The sequence below is a fragment of the Cynoglossus semilaevis genome, chromosome 9 (genome assembly GCF_000523025.1).
Source record: "Cynoglossus semilaevis isolate Cse_v1.0 chromosome 9, Cse_v1.0, whole genome shotgun sequence".
In the NCBI taxonomy this organism is placed as follows: domain Eukaryota; kingdom Metazoa; phylum Chordata; class Actinopteri; order Pleuronectiformes; family Cynoglossidae; genus Cynoglossus; species Cynoglossus semilaevis.
In genome coordinates this window covers 4,237,953-4,252,553 of record NC_024315.1, presented here as the reverse complement: position 1 = coordinate 4,252,553, position 14,601 = coordinate 4,237,953, and the positions used below count along the sequence as shown (strand labels likewise).

Below are 14,601 nucleotides of genomic sequence, written 5' to 3'. Positions count from 1 at the left end.
CTGTAGTTCTGTAGGGCTGTAGTTCTGTAGAGCTGTAGTTCTGTGGGGCTGTAGTTCCCTAATCTGTGTTGTTTGTCTGTGTTTTCAGGTTTGAAAACATTGACCCAGAAACTGGAATTGAAACAGCCCGGGAACAGTCTACCAAGAAGGACATCTACCCCATTCACGTTATTCCAGAAAACAAAGATGGCGTTCAGGGCTCTTGTGCCTTTTTCAAAGAGAGGAAAGAAATCACGAAAGTCATCCGCTCCAAGTCCTTCACACCTTTGGTTAATTTGGAGGAAACACTTCAAAGGTTGGTTCACAATGGTGGGAAATGCACGAGTAAATAAAGAGACAAAGGTAGAGAATCATGGGTGGGGGAGTCGGGGGCAGGGGGGGTCATTGTGGATTTGATTTGTAAATGTACACCTTTGCGTATTTTATTGCACAACTTCTTTCAACATTCTTTTGTGTGTCGTCCCCAGATATGGTCGAAAGCTCGTTGTTGTGGCGTCCCAGAATCTACGCTTCCGGACCCTGATTGGTAGTGAGAGCGATCCTGACTTGAAACTAAGTGACGAGTCTTTCTGTTTGTTGGAGAGAGTCGGACGAGCGCGCTGGCAAGGAGAGCTGCAGAGTGAACTACACGGACACTCCTTCAAGTAGATTTACTGCAGTGGCTGATGGGTCTTTTTGGTTCTTATGGTTGGTTGTTCATGGTGTCGTCTTTGTTTTGTTTGTTTTTTTCAGGAGCGATGCTCGTAGGTTGCACTACGTGAGAAAAGCTCTGGTCAAGCACGGACTCATCAGCATGCAGTCCCATGTGATGCGACACGTGTCAGGACAACAGCAACACTCCATTCTTTTGCTGCTAAATCGCTTTCACGTCAACAGGTGTGTTTGGTGTGTCTACAGTCATTGTTTGTGCTCCTCTCCTGCCTGGAGTCTGGACTGACTCTAACGTCCGCTGACGTACAGTAGGTTGAATTCAAATGCCTTTCAGTTTTTAGTTGCACTTAATTGCAGTTAATTGATGACAAGTCTTAGTGACACCTCAAACTATCACTCATTTACTGTTGTCCAATCACATCCATCCGTTTGGCCTCGACTCACTATGTTGTTTCCGTAGTGGAAATTTCAAACTCTGTAATCAAAGTTAACTAAATAGTTTAACCTAACCTGCTTCAAATGAATGATGTGAATGAATGATTTAAATCCTGACAATCTTTTCTGACATTTATTCTCTTTTTTTTAAAATATAAAACAGAATATAGAAATCCACTTAGCGTTCATATTAATGTTGAATCACTGTGTGTCTGTGTCTGTGTCTGTGTCTGTGTCTGTGTGTGCTCATCCAGGAGGAGTAAGTATGACCTGCTGATGGAGCAGGTGTCTCACATCCTGGAGCAGCTGCCCAATCAGTTTGTGTCTGTGCTGGCGATCAAACAAAGGCTGGTGAGCATCTCTCATCTGAGCTGTTTTTTTCTCTGACTTTTTATGCTAACTTAAAGCTTTTCTCACAGAACTTGAGTGAATCCACAAGCAAACGTCTCTTTGGTTACCTGCGTGTTGCAAAGTTTGCTGAGTTTTGTCAAGTCCCCTTAGAAGAAATAGAACCCACTGCTAAACGCTTAGTAAGCAAAAAAGGTAATTAAAAACATTGATGACATAAATATCACAATGACAAACTGTGCTGTAGACAATTGAGGCAGATTTTCTCTTTCCAGGGAATGCATTGCGTGTTCGCTGTTTGAAACTGTTGAAGCCTTATTCCAAGAAGAGCGTTCCTGAACAGGATGACGATGATGATGAGGAGGAAGAGGATTACTCTGCAACAGGAAAGAGAGCTTTTCCTTCAGAGGGCCGAGTCATGGAGAGGGATGTTCTGTCACAGGCCTATCACTGTGGTACGTCGACACCATCTGAAAACAAAAATGAAACAAAGTGATGATGATGATACATGTGGCAGGTTTGAAAGACATGGCTCTGAAGTTGGTTTTAAGTTTAAAGACTGACATTAGTCAAACCATTCCAAGCCTTGTGTCTACATCTACTGTGATTCTAACCTTCAATAAATCTGGACGTCCCTGTCCCTGGTTTCTTGCAGTCGCGGCCTGTGGCACAAAGGGAATCCCGCAGTCGGACATTGGATACAGAATGAATGTTGGAAAACTGGAGGCTCGGATGTTCTGCCGACGGCTAGAACGGGACGGTTTAATTAAGGTAACAATGATGTGACCTTGTCATCTATTGATTATATTATCAGAGTTAAATGTTATGATGTCATGCTGATGTGTTGGTCTCTGCAGGGATTCATGGTGGATGAGGGTCGACAGAGGACGACAAAATTCATCACTCACAAGTGTGTAGCTAATTAAGATTCTCACGTTATCACGTGACATGGATTAAAAGCAGTATGTTCTGGGTTCACTTCTCTTTACAGGTGTGTGGGTTTGAGTGATCAGCTTCAGCTCTTTGTGAAGGAGCAGGAACTCAACAAACAACTGACTTCCTCTGCACCTCAGAAATCAGAAACAACGGCGGTCAACCCCAGGGCAGCTCAGGCAGGAAAGGTAAAAAACAAAGGTCCTCCAGCCCAGAAAAGTCAGAACCTGAGTGGACCTGGACCTGGACCTGGAGCTGGACCTGGACATGGAAAAGGAAGAGGTAGCGGTAGAGGAAAAGGAAGAGGTAGCTGTAGAGGTAGAGGAAGAGGAAAAGGAAGAGGAAGAAAGAGCAAAGATGATAAGGCAGCCTTGTTGCCTTGTGGTGACCAGGAAGTGAAAATGGAAGATGGTGTTTTGGAGGAAGAAAGAGAGAAATCAGCAGAGGAAACAGGAAGTGTGACACAAACACAGCTTGGCACCCAGGATGGTCAACTGACAGTAGCTGAGAGTGAGCGTCATATTAATGTATTTCTGTATATATATACATATATATACTGGATATGTGTGCGTTTCTTACTATCTAACAGTTTGTGTTTGTTTGATCTAAAACAGGTGGCGCTCCACCCTGCAGTCAAACACAGAGCAGGTCGACAGGTAACAATAAGTTGAGACTCAGATGTTAAAGAAACACAGAGATTTAAAATCCACAGCTGGACACTGGAAGATCAGGCACCAGCAGTAAAAGTTCCTGGTGCAGTTCCATTAACATACAACAAACAGAGATAAAGTATGAAAAGTGGAATTACTGCCACAAATAGTAATCTGAAGTAAATACAGTAGTGAGTTGAACAGAGTTGAACAGAAGATTAACCTTTTTTTTAAAGTAAGAAACTTTGGTTTTTGCTGTTCACTAAAATAATAGCAGCCAGCAACATAAAATACCAGTGAGGAGGCATATACTGAATATATGCTGGTGCTGACACGTCACGGTTTGCAGTCAGCACACAGTGACTAAACTAGGATTCATTTTTATTGATAAATCCCATAATGTTTTACTTTGTGTCCCTGATGGCAGCCATATCAACAATAAGTGACCTCACCTGGTGGTCTGTGGGCGCTCAGACAGCTGTCTGATGCTGATTTGACATCATAGTCTTATTAACTGGCCTGATGCCCATTTGGAGCCTTTCAAGTTGAAATCAAGGTTTAATTTTTATCTTCAATAATTCAGTAATGAGTGGCGCTTTGGTCCAGAGGCAATGTCTCTGTCATTGGTGTGGAACCCCAGGGTTCTCCTCCTGGGCAAGTTCGAATCCCGGTTAGGGCGGTTGGTACCTTCCAGTGGACTCACCCCCCGCAGGAAGGTTTGGGGGGGGGTTGGTACGGTGCAATGTGATTTGGGTGGCGACTGCTGCCCCCGCGACCCGGTAACGGATAAGTGAATGAAAATGGATGGATGGATGGAATTCAGTAATGTGCTGGACACGGTTGTCTGTTCATTTACGTTTTTCAGCGCTAACTGCAAATGAGGTGAATGAGCGATCTGACCGAACCCCCCCCGGTCCCTCTACACCTATGTCTCCATCTGTGGCCACGAACAACAGGGAACAAGAAATCAACATTGTTGTTTTACGTGAAGAACTTCAACAGAAGGTCAGAGAAGTGAAGTGAAGCTCATTTCCCATACTGCTTTGTGCTTTGGTGGTTTTTCTCCTTGTTCTGCTTCTCTTTCTTCTTCTCTTACAACTAATATAGTATTAAATGGTATTATTCATCACGTGTACACAGACATACCTCAGTCAGCTTAGTTCATGTACTTACTCTTCAGTATTAATGACACGTCTGCACTAACCTCACGGATCAGTGTATTTAAACTGTTCATAGCACCCTCTACAGGAGAGGAAACCATATGAACGTTAATCAGTGAATTACATGTCATTGTGACGTAATTCAGCAGTTTAAGCTCAAAGTCAGCAGGGGGCAGTGTGTGGGGTCGGTGCCATACTCAGTGTACCTCAGTTGTAACTGGGCAGCTTGTGGATTCAAACCTGAAACCTTCCAGACGAACTCTGCTTCCTTAACCATCGACCACCACTGCCCTCTTGTGTTTGTTCTTGAACAAGGCTGCAGATTTAAGTAGAAATTTATTAAGAAGAAAATTGAATAAATCAGCAGTTTGTTGTAAGCAGACATGGTAATAACCAGGTCAACCGTAGTAGTAATTCTAGATGAATGAACCATATTCACGACATGATCCTTCGGCAGGGAACACGAAGGTCCAAATGTAACGACTCTGAAATGAGGTCTCATGAGACGTACCGTTTGTTGAGGAGGAAAAACCTGATCGTTGAAGCTATTCGCAACTCCAAGATCATGGAGGGCTACTACCCGTGAGTTTGATTTTCTCCACCTAAGGAGATGTGGAGACAACCCTGTCAACATGCTCCTGTTTTTCAGGCTGCAGAAGATGATCAACGCCAGAGAAAAGCAGGACGGCGTTAACTCCAAGTGTTGTAAGAAAACCATCGTACGTCTTGTTCACAGTCTGTCCAGAGAAGGTCTGCTGAAGATGTACACAACCACCATCATACAGGATGGAATCACCAAGCAGGTGAGCTCACGGGGACTCCAGCTGCTGTTCCCCCTTGACTCCACTGATGTGGCTCTGCTGTTCCTCTGTGTGCAGGTGGACATGATCGTCCATCCGTCTGTGCAGCCCAATGATGACATTGTGCACAGACTTATTGAGCAGATTCGCTTCAAAATCTCCAGCTCCTACACAGTGCTACGGTGAGCTCCAGCCCAGAATGTTTTCATCACGCTCGCTTCTAGGATTTTAATGCTTTTTCTTGGGTTTTAATCCTCGGCCAATCCCCTCTGCTCTTCTTCAGTAAACAGCAGGCGGAAGAAAATCGCAGACAACAGCTGAAGGGGAACGATGAAGTGGGACGACTTTCCAAAGGAGGAGAGAAGAGCAAGACTGGGAAAAAGGAAAGGAGCAAAACTGATGACTTCAAGCCCATTCCAGGTCACTACTACTACTACTACTACTACTACTACAAGTACTACTACTATTATAAGTAGAAAAAAAAAATTTGCTGACTTGACTAACTGACCCCACTGCCAAAAAACCCCAGAGAACGTACTGGAACACTTGAGGCGAGACGTGACCAAAGGTTACAGTTGTACTTTTGTCAGATCTGACTTGACAAAAGTACAGCTGAGATTGAAGACTGAAGGACTCACTAGTTTGTTAGGCTACGTTAACCTTCAGTCAGACTCTGATCGGATCTTTCTCTTGTTTCTACTGGTCCGCGTCCTGGGAGTCAACAGAACGAGGATTTGGTAAAAGCTGGGGCTACCAGCCCAAGATGCATCGTTTACGTGTCACTCACAGCTTCCTGTGGTACCTGATCTACGGACACCCAAACAAACTGGAGTGCTCTGACACTGACGCCGACTCCGAACCACTCACGCACCTACACAGTTGTGATGATGTGGTTAAAACCCCGGGGCATGGTGAAGTGCAGGATCCCAGGAGCCCAGATGTGACAACGCTCGTCTGTGAAACCGCTGAATCTAACGGGTCCAAAACGGATCTGAACACAACTGATGCTGAGGAGGGAACACAGGAGGATCCAGCTACTGGTCCCCCACAGCCTGGGGTCAAAGGTGAGAATTTGATCTGGATTTTAGGACAGTATTAACTCCTATATTTTTTTTGTTCATTTGTTTTATTTCTACATTAAATTCCACGTCTTTGTCACCCAGTTAATAACAACGAGGAATCGTGGAAGAGCTTTATTCCTCCTGTGCGCGTACGTAAAGGCTACGGCAGCGGCTGGGCCATGTTGGCCGACGTGCTGCTCTGTCTGCCTCTGTCTGTCTTTGTCCAGGTCATACAGATCACCTACAAGGTGAGAAAACTTTCTTCCACCTTTGAATTTATGCAGTGTTTAGTCGGTTGTTGCTAAAGAACACATTGTAATTCCTCAGTAGTCTACGTCAGTCTGTGGTGGTGGTGGTGGTGGTGGTGGTGGTGGTCTCTCTGTCTTTGTCATCTGCTCATCATCATTTCCTCTCACTTGACTCCACTACAGTGTGAACCAACTATATTTGAGCGAGGGTCAGTGTAAATAAAGTCATAAATGGAGAGGATTACTGGTCACTACTTCAGTCTTGGTCTTGGTGACCACACCATGTTCAATCCTCACAATTTTCTAATCCAGTTGTGGGCCGCTTGGGCCGGATTTGGACCACGGGCCACTAGTTGATGATCACTATCTCTTTTCTGTGAAGTTATTAGTTCTCAGCATTTACTTAGCAGACATGTGGGAAATGTTATGTGTCTTTCCTCAGTATTTGTGTGTCAACAGGTTGAAGGTCTGGGAGAATATCTGAACGACCCTGTGAAGCAGCACTTCCTGATCAGAGTCCTGCCCTCCAGACTCAGGAGGCAGCTGCTCTACAAACGGTGACTGTCTCACTTTTTGTCAAACTATGTTTCAGGTTGCTTGCTCAAGTTCAATGTTTCCTTTATATTTCAGGAAGTATCTGTTCTCCTTTTATGAGAACCTGCAGAAGTTGGTCTACATGGGACTGCTGCAGTTTGGTCCTGTGGAAAAATTCAAGGAGAAAGACCAGGTACTGTAGCCACACCCACTAAAACAATAACCTCAAATCATTTAGTTTTCACTGGTTTCCAAACCTGTGCCGTGTCCATCTGTAAATATATCTATTGTTGAGTCCCCCCCCCCGCCCAAGTCCTTACACTCACAGCAAATGCTGCTTAAAAAGTCAAATAATGTGGAAAATATTCAAATGACTTATTTGACCAGCTGCATCTAGCTCCATGGCCCCCTAGACCCCCCCCACTCTCTGCTGTATATGTGTGTGTTCAAAAATGTCTCACTGATGCAGGTGTTCATTTGTCTGAGACGAAACGCCTCCATCATCGACACCACCAGCTCTGAGCCTCACTACTGGCTGGTCACAGAGTCGGAGGACAAACCGTTTGAAACGCGCAGGTACACGTTCAATACGTCCGATGATGTAGAAAACTACTGGTTTGACCTGATGTGTGTGTGCCTGAACACACCGCTGGGAGTAATCCGCTCCAAGAGAAAATACTCCGACCACGACTCGGCTCCATCCTTTGTCCCTGATCGCCACGTGTTCGTGGGATTGGCTTACCTGCTGAAGTAAGAGCTGCGTGACATCAAAGGTCAAAGTTCAGGTCATGACTTTTATTGTAAAAAATTTTAATACAAGCACAAATGTAATTGCTACACAAACAGGGGCAGCCGAGAAGTTTGTGACGATGGCGCCATACCAGGAGACCATAGAGGAGCGGGGGGGCTACACTCAGAGTTCTTCGCTCATCTTAAACGCAACTGGTTGTGGACTAGTCACCTTCTGTCCAACAAAGCAGTGTGTAAAAACCAAACACAACCAGCTGCGTGATGACATGACAAGTGTAGTGATGTTGGATGTCCTTCTGTCTTAGAGCCAGTATTCAGCCAGGATGAAGGAGGAGAAAGTCCGGCTCAAGAGTCTGCTCAGTAAAAATGCTCTCAGATTTGCCTTCACAGCTGGTGAGGAGCTTTGACCCCATATGACCTTTCACCTGATTTCACTTTAGCACGTTAAACTTTCATGATGTTTTAGCTACCGATTGTAGTTAAAGTTAAATTTAATTTCTCCACGCACTCAACAAGAGAGATGTGCTGAAAATTATTATCTAATTTATCAAACTCCCCTTACCTACTGTTTAGATTTTTTGGCCCAGTTCCTGATTGGTTAATGTCTATCCTAACATGTTTAAATGAATGAAACAACTGCTCTCCACTAGGAGCTTCGACCACACCACGCTGTGTGACCTCCAAGCTCTCACTGGCAACAGAAAATATCCAGGTACTAACTGGGGGGTGGGGGTGGGGTGGGTTAAATGACAGGCATGGGAACCTGTGCCACATGATTGAATGGTGTCGTGTTGTTGCTGTCTGTTTGTGAACCAGGTGAGGGTCGAAACTGCGTCCAGAAACAAGCAGGTCGTGGGCGGAAAAAAACAAAAAAGGAAAAGAAGCAAAAAGGAGGTTGTTCTTGTCCCACGCAAGAAAAAGAAAGGTGATGAAGCAGAGAAGGAGGATTCTGAGGACGAAACAACAAGATGAATGATTTTGACTTGATGTTGTCTGAAAGAACCCAGGAAACGCCCTCCTGCCCATGATGAGGTGGACCACCAGGCTCTAAAAATGATGACCCGCCAAAGGGTCTACTGGACCATACAGGAGGACTCCATGTTGATGCTCTGCAGTGTGGCCACACGTCTGATCAACAGCAAGGTTTGGTAGACACACACACACACACAGGTTTAAAACGTGCAACCAAAATGGCACCACAAACCATCAGTTTGTTGGAGACCAGATCAGACTCAGTTCCAGTTTCTGACCTCATCTGTCCAACGGTGACGTCGTGTTGTTGTTGTTGTTGTTGTTGTTCAGCTGAAGAGGCCTTTCGTACCGTACTGCATCGTCAGAGACCTGCTCCATGCAGAGTTTGAAATGTCAAATGACAAAACATCCGTGGCCGTCGGGAGACGCACGCGGTACATCCTGAAGAATCCTCAGACGCTCCTGAACTACAGGTAGGTTCACAGTGACAGTAGTGAAACAGCGCCTCTGTGTGTGTGACATGGCTCTCACCCTGAGCCTGTGGTGCAGGGTCTGTCTGGCTGAGGTCTACCAGGACAAAGACCTGCTCCGTCAGTTGGATGAGAACAAACCTCAGGATCCCAATAAAGCAGAGGTGCCGACCTGTGTGCTTGTTGTTCATGTTTTTCTCCCTTTTGATTCAACACTTGTTAGTGACTTCTTTGTGTGTTTTTCCTAGGATTGTGCCACGGCGTTCTCTGCGTACGCCAAGCTTCTCAGGCAGAAGTTCAGTTCTGTCATCGGCAGTTGTGACGTCATCATCCCTGACACAAAGCGTGAGCTGTTCTCCCGGTAAGAGGAGGTTTGGTGTTGATGATGAAGACAAATCAAGGTTCGGTGTAACAGAATGTGTGTGTGTGTGTGTGTGTGTGTGTGTGTGTGTGTGTGTCTGTCATTGCAGGTTCAAAGTCTCTGCCATAGAGTGTAAAAAGCTTGTGTTGGGTTCAGATGTGATTAACAGGTAATAATTCAGTCCTAGCTTTAATTCATTGGATGAATTCATGTTGTTGTGATGAAACTTCACTGTTGAACTTGTTGTTACAGCACAGAGGACATTCACACCATAGTGTTGCATAACTTGATTCAGAGCACGCTGGCCATGACCAACAGTCAGATGCAACTGTGCAGATCGTTTCAGGTTTGTTTCATTATGGCTGTGCACAGAAAAATGTTTGGGTTTATTACCTCATTACAACGAGGATGAAGAAGAGGATGAAGGCTGACACGTAGCATAGGCTAGCACAGGGATAGCTGCCTTCACGTGCTCTCTAGACCTACGTGGTCTTGGTGGTGTTTATAGTTTTTCTCAGCATCTCACAGTCACTGAATCAGCTGATCTTCTGCTCCCATAATGCAGCAGCTTAAGTATCGGTAAAGCCACTGTGGAAGTCCAGAGGATAAAAAGATATTTTAAAAAGAATGATTGATCTTTTCTGACAGGAGTGATGACAGCGTCACTGTTGTGTCTGTTTGACTACAGTCGGTGTCTTTCTCTCCTCTAGACGTTCCACATGTACAGTAAGTACAACCAGGATTTGCTTTGCCATGTTTTCCTCGAGTGCAGACACAGGGGTCTGGTCAACCGTCGGCGCATCAACATGCCAAATGGACCGAAGAAGAACCGGGGGCTGCCCATCCTCCCCATGTCCTACCAGATGTCCCAGTCCTACTACAAGTATGGAGAATGTCTGTCCTTAAAAAAAGTCTTCATCTCTTCGGAGTCTTCTCTTTAGTTGACTCTCTGTCCTCTGCAGGTGCTTCACGTGGCGCTTCCCTCGCTCACTGTGTTCGGATTCTTTCCGCCTGTTAAAGAACCTTATGGACATCGGTAAGGGAGACACGCAGCCCGTCCTTACATTTTACAATGAAACTGAAAAAAGGTCGGCCAGTGGAGAGGAGGAGGTGAGGAGACCAAAGAATAAGCAGCAACGAGAAGAGAATGTTGATGGAGCAGCAGCACGTGACCCAGACGTACGTCCAGAAGAGGCCGCCGCGGCTGCAAAACGCGGGGAGGAAGGAGACGTAGATGTGGACGGTGAGGTGGACAAAGATGAAGGCGGCCATCGTAGGAAGATGGACGAAAACCAGACAGAGACAGTTTCCAGAGAAGGTCTGTCAGGAGAAGACAAAGACTCAAAGACAGAAGAGGCTTTTTCTCAGAACCTTCCAGATCTGTTGGACATGATGTTGAGGTTTCCAACAGAAGCTCCAGGAGGATTCTGCATGGCTGCTGTCAGCTTGATGTCTGTGGGACTGCTCAACGTCTACTTGTCCATTCCCAAACAGATGGTGGTAGTGGACAGCAACCTGGTGGACAAGGACCTGGTCAAAAGGTGACAGTGAAATGATTAGATCTTTTTAAAACATGATTCTTTGATGCAGGGGTTGAATCACAAAGACTCCTTATTTTTAGTAGTGAATCAGAGAAAGATTGACGATGATGAAGATGGAGAACTTTAATCCAAAGATTCAAACCTGACCAGTAGAAGTGCAGACGTCCACTAACTACTATAGATAAACCCTCTCATGTTTCCTGTTCTTATGTACGTTTGAAGCCGTGTGAATAACTACAACAGAAAATGGTATTTAAATATTTTATTGACCAAAATGTGTTTTTCTTCTAATTCCTATTATTGATCCATTTGGAAAAGAGTCCAAACTATTGGAATGGTTGTTTGTTTGTTGATAATCAGTGTTGTTTTCCAGCATGACGCTGTTGGAGGATGATGAAGATGAAGATGATGACAACGGCGAGGAGTGTGAAGGCCAGAAGAAACCAGAAATCAATGCTCAGCAGGCGTCACATACCAAATACCTGATGATGAAGGGATACTGCTGCCCTGGCATTGGTACAGTACTACGACTGCAGTACTACTTCAGTTCCTGAACGTTGAATTGACCTCAAATATTGGTTTTGTTCATTGATTTGCAGTAAAAATACGCAACCTCAACACCAGCGACAACATCGTGGTGGAGTCGTGCAACATAAGGTTACAGCTGCGAAAAACGGCCGCTCACCGACTGTTCACCGTGGAGAGTGAGTGTCCACACACACACACACACACACACACACACTCTCTCTCTAACATTTAACATCAGGTTGTTGAACCACAGCGCCCCCTGATGTTTCTTCTGACAGACTCTGCACCACTGGACCTCACAAAGTGCGGCCCGTCCCTGCTTCCGTCCTCCCTCACATGTTCAGTCAGCCTCTCCTCCCCCCCACAAAGCGTGGAGGAGAGTGTGGAGCAGAAAGGATACACTCCCCAGGACACGGAGGCCTGTGCTCAGATCAGGAGGAGCCTGGATGAAGCTGCTCAGAGAGGCCTGTCTGTGGGGGAGCTGTACCAGAGCCACGCCCACCTGGAGCAGCCACAGTGTGGACGCAGCAGGAGCTTAGAGCAGTACCTGAAGGTAAACCAGCTGGTTTATTAACTTAGTTAGTGCATTACTGTCTGTCCACTTCTTTTTATTCACTGTATTATTACATTATTATTACCTTAGTCCAGTGGCTCTCAGGTATTTTCTGTCATGTCTCCCCCTTGGGGACAGAAATGGTTGAGAAGTACTGCCTTAGGCTGTGAGCTTCTAACTTTAGTTTTGGAGACAAAGTTTCAGATGTGGTCGTATTAGTTCTCATTTTATTAGGGCTAGATACAGATCTTGGGAAATTAAATCTGCGTGGCGTAAATCTGTTGTTGTCTGCACCAAAACTCACAAAGTGAACCTTAAAACGCATTTGACGTTCTCTTCTTCTGCTGTAGGACTTGCAAGAAGTGAGACAGGTGTTAAAAGTTGGGGCTCTGGGCATCAGGTACGTCCTGGTTCAGCACGCTGAGCCGTGGCTGCTGTCTGTTGGCTCCAAGTCTTCCTCCAAGCCACGATTTTCACCTGACGGACTGCCTTTTCTGGTGAAGAAGCGGAGGAGAGAGAACTTACAAAAGACAGAGGAGCCGCCTTTCAAAAGAGCCGCTACTGAGGTAGACAAGGGTCCAGACGGACTGAAGGTTCCAGAGAAGTCGGGAGATGTTCCAGGCAAGGAAGGAATGGAAAAGGACAAGTATTTGAACCAAGAGGAGAAGAATAAGAAGGAAGGAGAGTCTGGACAGGAGAAGAGGACAAGACAGGAGGAAACAGAGCACGAGGAAGTGGGAGAGATCCTGGCTGGTCACAGAGGAAGGAGACAGAGGACCAGAACCAGGAAAACCAGTGATGTTGATGAGGCTGAGTCTCCCCCTGCTGGTTCATTTGACATGGAGTGAGTAAAGACACTTTATGGAATGGTCTTCTACTTTTTTCAGTACCATCTCATCAACGTTCAAACTGAATTCCCCACAGCGACGATGTGAGTTTCATCAGCCGCCCGTGGCGTCTGGTGGATGGAAAACTGAACAAGATGGTGTGTAAGGGCATGATGGAGGCAGTCCTGTATCACATCATGTCCCAACCTGGTGTCACTCAGCAGTCACTGATGGAGCATTACAGGAATGTGCTGCAACCCGTGGCTCTGCTGGATCTAGTGGAGGTAAATGGATATTATTTGGCTCTTCAGGTGCAGCTGCAAAGACCAGGTGAACATTCAGCTGCGGGGCTTCAGCTAAGAACAGTTAGCTAATTCAGCTATAATTAGCTTCATTCAGCTAATGAAGAAGAAGTGATGAAGAGTTTTGAGTGCTGTGAGACATTATCCAATTTTACTTAATTGCTCTGAAAACTAGTATTTATTTACCGCAAAGAATTTAAGCACTTCCAGCCCTGCCTCCATTCGTCCGACATCCTCTCTCTCTCTCTCTCTCCCTCCCCCCCCCTCTCCTTCTCCCCCTCCCTCTGTGTCTCTCTGTCCTACAGGCTCTCATAGAGATGGGGTGTGTGACCAGAAGAACTTTAGTGAAAACGCCTCGACCGTCACTCTTTGGCCGCGGTGTGACCCAGAACAGACTTGTGGACACTCAGATGGTGGAGGATCCAGAGACGGTGTTTTACGAGCCCACCATCAGCTGCTGCCTGCAGCTCTGCCGCGCTCTGCCCAACGAACGATGTTGGAACGAATTTGTGCCTTGAAGGCATCGTTTCCTCACGAGAGGAGGAAAAGAGTAGAGAGAGAGAAATCACGGATGAACAAATGCAGAATTACATTTAATTACTTTTTGACTGTTTTGTTTCTTAAATAATGTACAATAATAATTGGATCAGGTCTTAAACTTTGTATTTGTTATGAATCATGTTTACTTTTATTAGACAAATAAAAGTCCTGCAGCTGAGCTGACATGTTTACAGTACTGACTACTAATCCAAGGTAGAGTCAGGATTGTTGGTCGCCCTGACAACGCTCCCATCACACCAGTCACTGGTCACCGTTCAGTTTTTTTCTTTCATTTTCCACTTTAGACAGAGCAGTGAGTTCATCACTGATCTTCAGCGCTATGTACTTTATATACTGCAGTATTTATTTTATGTACATACTGCAGTATATATTCTATGTACTGCAGTACTAAAGGATCTACTTCTAACTCAGGATGTGGATGAATAGGTTATTGAAGTAATTATCTGCCGTCGTGAATGGACCGTGTTGAATGTATTAGTGTGTATATTGTGTATACTGTGTATACCGTGTATACTGTGTATACTGTGTACTGTATTTTAATGTACAGTAGCTAACAGTAGAGTCAGTGCAGTAACCAGAGTGAGTTTTCCACTGGTAATCACTGTTAGTATCAGACCATGAAGACAAACCAGTGACAGGCTGACCACTAGGTGTCACTGTTACATCGTAACCATTGGGCTCTAACTGTATTTACACACATAAACAATCTGGCGTTTTAGCGTTTTGGCCCAGAGGTAATGTCTCTGTCAGTGGTGTGGAACGCCAGGGTTCACCTCCTGGGTTAGATCGAATCCCAGTTAGGGCGGTTGTCTCCTTCCAGTGGACTCATCACCCGTAGGAAGGTTCTGGTACGGTGCAGTGTGATTTGGGTGGCGGTCGTGGAGACTGTTCCCTCAGTGACCTGGTAACGGATAAG

At 45.5% G+C, this 14,601-nt stretch overlaps 1 protein-coding gene across 2 annotated transcripts in view; it reads left to right on the top strand.

Moving 5' to 3' along the window:
• The window catches only part of gtf3c1 (general transcription factor IIIC subunit 1), an 18,332-nt gene extending 4,490 nt beyond the window's left edge, over window positions 1–13,842 (top strand). The window contains exons 2-39 of one of the 2 annotated variants that reach the window (XM_008316580.3): window positions 89–295; window positions 468–644; window positions 733–876; window positions 1,341–1,437; window positions 1,506–1,629; window positions 1,710–1,889; window positions 2,090–2,205; window positions 2,292–2,344; window positions 2,426–2,877; window positions 2,982–3,023; window positions 3,883–4,022; window positions 4,635–4,759; window positions 4,827–4,980; window positions 5,056–5,159; window positions 5,261–5,397; window positions 5,703–6,041; window positions 6,141–6,286; window positions 6,746–6,843; window positions 6,917–7,013; window positions 7,290–7,570; window positions 7,667–7,799; window positions 7,876–7,963; window positions 8,221–8,282; window positions 8,387–8,495; window positions 8,571–8,713; window positions 8,873–9,015; window positions 9,092–9,176; window positions 9,261–9,373; window positions 9,483–9,542; window positions 9,626–9,719; window positions 10,084–10,256; window positions 10,336–10,914; window positions 11,288–11,430; window positions 11,514–11,618; window positions 11,721–11,995; window positions 12,346–12,839; window positions 12,920–13,106; window positions 13,430–13,842. In XM_008316580.3, the coding sequence (XP_008314802.1) occupies window positions 89–295; window positions 468–644; window positions 733–876; window positions 1,341–1,437; window positions 1,506–1,629; window positions 1,710–1,889; window positions 2,090–2,205; window positions 2,292–2,344; window positions 2,426–2,877; window positions 2,982–3,023; window positions 3,883–4,022; window positions 4,635–4,759; window positions 4,827–4,980; window positions 5,056–5,159; window positions 5,261–5,397; window positions 5,703–6,041; window positions 6,141–6,286; window positions 6,746–6,843; window positions 6,917–7,013; window positions 7,290–7,570; window positions 7,667–7,799; window positions 7,876–7,963; window positions 8,221–8,282; window positions 8,387–8,495; window positions 8,571–8,713; window positions 8,873–9,015; window positions 9,092–9,176; window positions 9,261–9,373; window positions 9,483–9,542; window positions 9,626–9,719; window positions 10,084–10,256; window positions 10,336–10,914; window positions 11,288–11,430; window positions 11,514–11,618; window positions 11,721–11,995; window positions 12,346–12,839; window positions 12,920–13,106; window positions 13,430–13,642 (6,412 nt within the window). In that variant the 3' untranslated portion in view covers window positions 13,643–13,842. Of the gene's footprint in view, window positions 1–88; window positions 296–467; window positions 645–732; window positions 877–1,340; window positions 1,438–1,505; window positions 1,630–1,709; window positions 1,890–2,089; window positions 2,206–2,291; window positions 2,345–2,425; window positions 2,878–2,981; window positions 3,024–3,882; window positions 4,023–4,634; window positions 4,760–4,826; window positions 4,981–5,055; window positions 5,160–5,260; window positions 5,398–5,702; window positions 6,042–6,140; window positions 6,287–6,745; window positions 6,844–6,916; window positions 7,014–7,289; window positions 7,571–7,666; window positions 7,800–7,875; window positions 7,964–8,220; window positions 8,283–8,386; window positions 8,496–8,570; window positions 8,714–8,872; window positions 9,016–9,091; window positions 9,177–9,260; window positions 9,374–9,482; window positions 9,543–9,625; window positions 9,720–10,083; window positions 10,257–10,335; window positions 10,915–11,287; window positions 11,431–11,513; window positions 11,619–11,695; window positions 11,996–12,345; window positions 12,840–12,919; window positions 13,107–13,429 lie in introns of those variants that run through there. The other variant, XR_003050574.1, reaches the window with a different exon arrangement.
• Window positions 13,843–14,601: the final 759 nt, after the last annotated feature.